At 42.6% G+C, this 3,577-nt stretch overlaps 1 protein-coding gene across 1 annotated transcript in view; it reads right to left on the reverse strand.

Moving 5' to 3' along the window:
- The window catches only part of LOC145414883 (uncharacterized), a 9,893-nt gene extending 7,227 nt beyond the window's left edge, over positions 1-2,666 (reverse strand). The window contains exon 1 of the mRNA XM_080284300.1: positions 2,624-2,666. Within this exon, the coding sequence (XP_080140426.1) occupies positions 2,624-2,666 (43 nt within the window). The remainder of the gene's footprint in view (positions 1-2,623) is intronic.
- Between the last annotated feature and the right edge of the window lie 911 nt (positions 2,667-3,577).

Genomic DNA, 3,577 nt, shown 5'->3' on the forward strand with positions numbered 1-3,577 from the left:
GTAGCAAGAAGGATATATATTTTTCCATGGACAGAATCGCTAATATGTTGATAGGAATTCTCTCTCTCTCTCTCTCTCTCTCTCTCTCTCTCTCTCTCTCTCTCTCTCTCTCTCTCTTTCTCAGGATATAACTGAACGAGAACAATATATCTGTTCATCCATGTACAGAATTCAGGATGTACAAAATAATATACGTACTCTTTCACCTTGTCTAGTCTCTCTCTCTCTCTCTCTCTCTCTCTCTCTCTCTCTCTCTCTCTCTCTCTCTCTCGTGTAGCCAACAAGGAATGTAGTGCCCCTTGTTTTTTCTTTCTTTGTTCTTTTCTCCTTTTTCTAGCTTTTCTTTTTTCTTTCCCTTTATCTTTTCTTTATCAGCTAGAGCACCCCCCCCCCTCCAAACTGTCTGCACACGCCACCGTCCTATGAATAAGTACTGATTTATTGCGGGTAATTTCCGTACACACAGAGGGGGGGAGTGTAGTATGCATGGCGGTATTGTTAGAAGCACCGTAGAAGAGGTGGTTAAATTGGTTAGAGGTGGTTGTAGGATGGTTGTTAGAGCGGTATAGAGTTAAGGTAGTTGTTAGGATGGCAGAGGTGTTAAGATGGTTGTTAGGATGGCTGCTAGGATAATTGAGGTGTTAGGATGGCTGCTAGGATAGTTGAGGTGTTAGGGTGGTTGGTAGGATGGTAGAGCTGTTAGGAAAGCTGTTACGATAGTTACTAAGGATGGCTGTTAGGATAAATGTCTGGGTGGTTGTCAGAATGGTAGAGGAGGTTTAAGGACGTTTGTTTAGGCAGTTAGAATGGTTGTTAGAGTGGTGGAGGAGGTTGTTAGAGTGGAAGAGGAGATTGCTAGGGTGGTGGAGGAGGTAGAATGATAAGGTGATAAGCAGCGTCGATTCTCTTGTTCGGGCATACTTGAATATCAATGACATCTATATTTATCAGCCGCGTAATAATCGACTAAATGATATACAGGGTGTGTCAAAAATCTTCAAATATTGTATATAGACACCTTACAGGCTATCCCCACATTGACGCCCACCGTGTCCAGTGTCCCCCTTTTAAACCTTTTCCCCCCCCCCCTCATGCTTCCAGACTTTTGACTCCCCCTGTTGCAACTTAAGCTGTGGAATCGAGTGACGTGTTGGATTTTTTTTCTAGCTGCCTCCAGACGATTTTATTCTTCTTACGGGATACCTTTTGGAGGGGTTAGGGAGAGCTCTATTCAACCCCAATAATCTGAGAAATCCCTCCCAAGCTGAATAAAATCGTCTGGAGATAGCAAGACTAAGCTGATAAAATGCTGCAAGTTAGCTGCTTCAAGGGGCTAGAGGTAGAGAACTTACGTGCCTTCATTATAATTTTGAGGTTACGAAGATATTATACAAGTACTGTAGTAGTAGTAGTAGTAGTAGTAGTAGTAGTAGTGGTAGCAGCAGCAGCAGTAGTAGTAGTAGCAGTAGTAGTAATAGTAATAGTAGTGGTAGCGATGGTAATGGTGGTGGTGGTGATAGAAGTAGTAGTAGTAGTACAGTAGTAGTAGTTGCAACCCCAGGCTCATCTGTCCGCGAACCCGATGGATTGCAGGCTGAAAGTTGCCCTTCTTCAACAGTCCACCATCCTCCTTTTGGGGATTAGAGAGAGAGAGAGAGAGAGAGAGAGAGAGAGAGAGAGAGAGAATTTAAGGATGTTTGTATAACCAGGCAAATGAGCCGCAAGGTTATATCAATGCTGACACAGGAAGGCGTTAATCTCCACCACCACAATACTAACCAAGAAAGGAGGGAACGGAAGAATGAAATATCTGGCATGACAAATACGATACAGAAAGTTAATCAAATAACATGCTATTGGCGCGAATCACATATCATCCACGTCGCCTCTCTCGCATATAAACCCATTGTATCACATATTAAAAGCATTCCTAGTGCTGAAATGGGACGCCTTCACGTGTTGGCACCGATATGACCGGCCGGTGGAGCTGCCTGGTTATACAAACGTCTCTCAATACCCAGTCACCCAATAGGAGAATGATGGACTACAGAGAAGTGCAACCTGGGCCTACAGTTTACCGGGTTCACGTTCAGATAAGCTTGGGATTACAACAACAACAACAACAACAACAACTACTACTACTACTACTACTGCCACCACCACCACCATGACCACCACTACTACTACTACTACTACTACTACTACTACCACCACCACCACCACCACCATCACCACTACTACTACTACTACTACAGTACAACACTCTTCAGGGGACAACCACCCCTACTTCTTTAACAGTGCATTACGCCTTAGTATGAACTTCATTGTGGATATCTTTTTGCGTCCGATTCTAAGTACAACCTTAATATTCCGCTTCTTATGGCCCAACATTCCTTCTTCGCATGTCCCCATTTCACCGCTAACATCTCATTGTATATTAAATGCTCGCCAGGTGGTCACATACAGGAGTGGTATAGTCTTGGTAGAGGTGTTTTTTTTTTCTTTTAATTTTTATATAAGATTTCTGTGGAACATGTACGTTTGGAAAATCAATCGATGTCTAGTTTAATAAAATACGAATCATCAATCTTCTTCTTGCCCCAGCCTAGAATCGAACTCACACCCTCTCGGACGGCAGGCAGGTACTCTGCCCACTCGATCACCATATCCACTTTTTGTTTGGTATCTTAAATGAATTAGTGAAGTCTGGTTGAGCAGAATAAAAGACAGATCATATTTGTTTCTTGCCTCAACCTGGCGAACTCATGCCTTCTCGGACATCAACCGGGTACTCTGCCCACTCGACCAGAACCACCTCTACTTATTGGTATCCTAAGAACTTCAGGAAATCGCTGCTGGTCCACGATGCTTCATAACCTTATCGTGTTTATATAAGCATTATCTAGCCTTAGGACGATGGGGGTTTTCTTGTAGGGGATAAAAATTCTATCTATCTATCTATTGCCAGAAGCCTTAATCCTGTAAAGGGTGGCCATAAACAAATCGCCTCCATGTCGCCCTGTCCCCCGCCATTTCATTGCCGGGTTAAAATTGCCGGGCGTTAATAAGGGTAATATACCGTACATAATTCGCAGGCGACGTTTATCAATGCAGTCGTTCACAAAGACTGGTTTTTAATAGGTATAGGATTAGAATGATGATGATGATGATGATAATGATGATAATGGAAAGGATGATGATAAGGATAATAATGGCAATGACGATAATGGCAAGGATCATGAGGACGATGGTAATGATGATAATGGCAAGGATGATGAGGATGATGATGATGATGATGATGATATGTCCTATGAATAACTGGAGCTTGTACTAGTTTTATCATGCTCAAAGAGGACTGGAATCAATAGCTCTGCAAAAATGATAAGGGACGGTTCTTAACTAGTGAAGGGGGGAGAGGGTGTTTTGAGAGAAGTAGAACGATGTATTTAAATCCTTAAATGATAGAATAGTTGTAGTTAGGCTGAAAAAAGGGGCGTTTGTGAGCATTTGTGAATGTGACTGAATGATACAAGAGAATGGAAATTACTCGGGGGTGAAAGGAGGGCACATTAAGTGA

The sequence above is a fragment of the Coenobita brevimanus genome, chromosome 101, assembly GCF_032717465.1.
Source record: "Coenobita brevimanus isolate Jiangsu-jjx chromosome 101, ASM3271746v2, whole genome shotgun sequence".
In the NCBI taxonomy this organism is placed as follows: domain Eukaryota; kingdom Metazoa; phylum Arthropoda; class Malacostraca; order Decapoda; family Coenobitidae; genus Coenobita; species Coenobita brevimanus.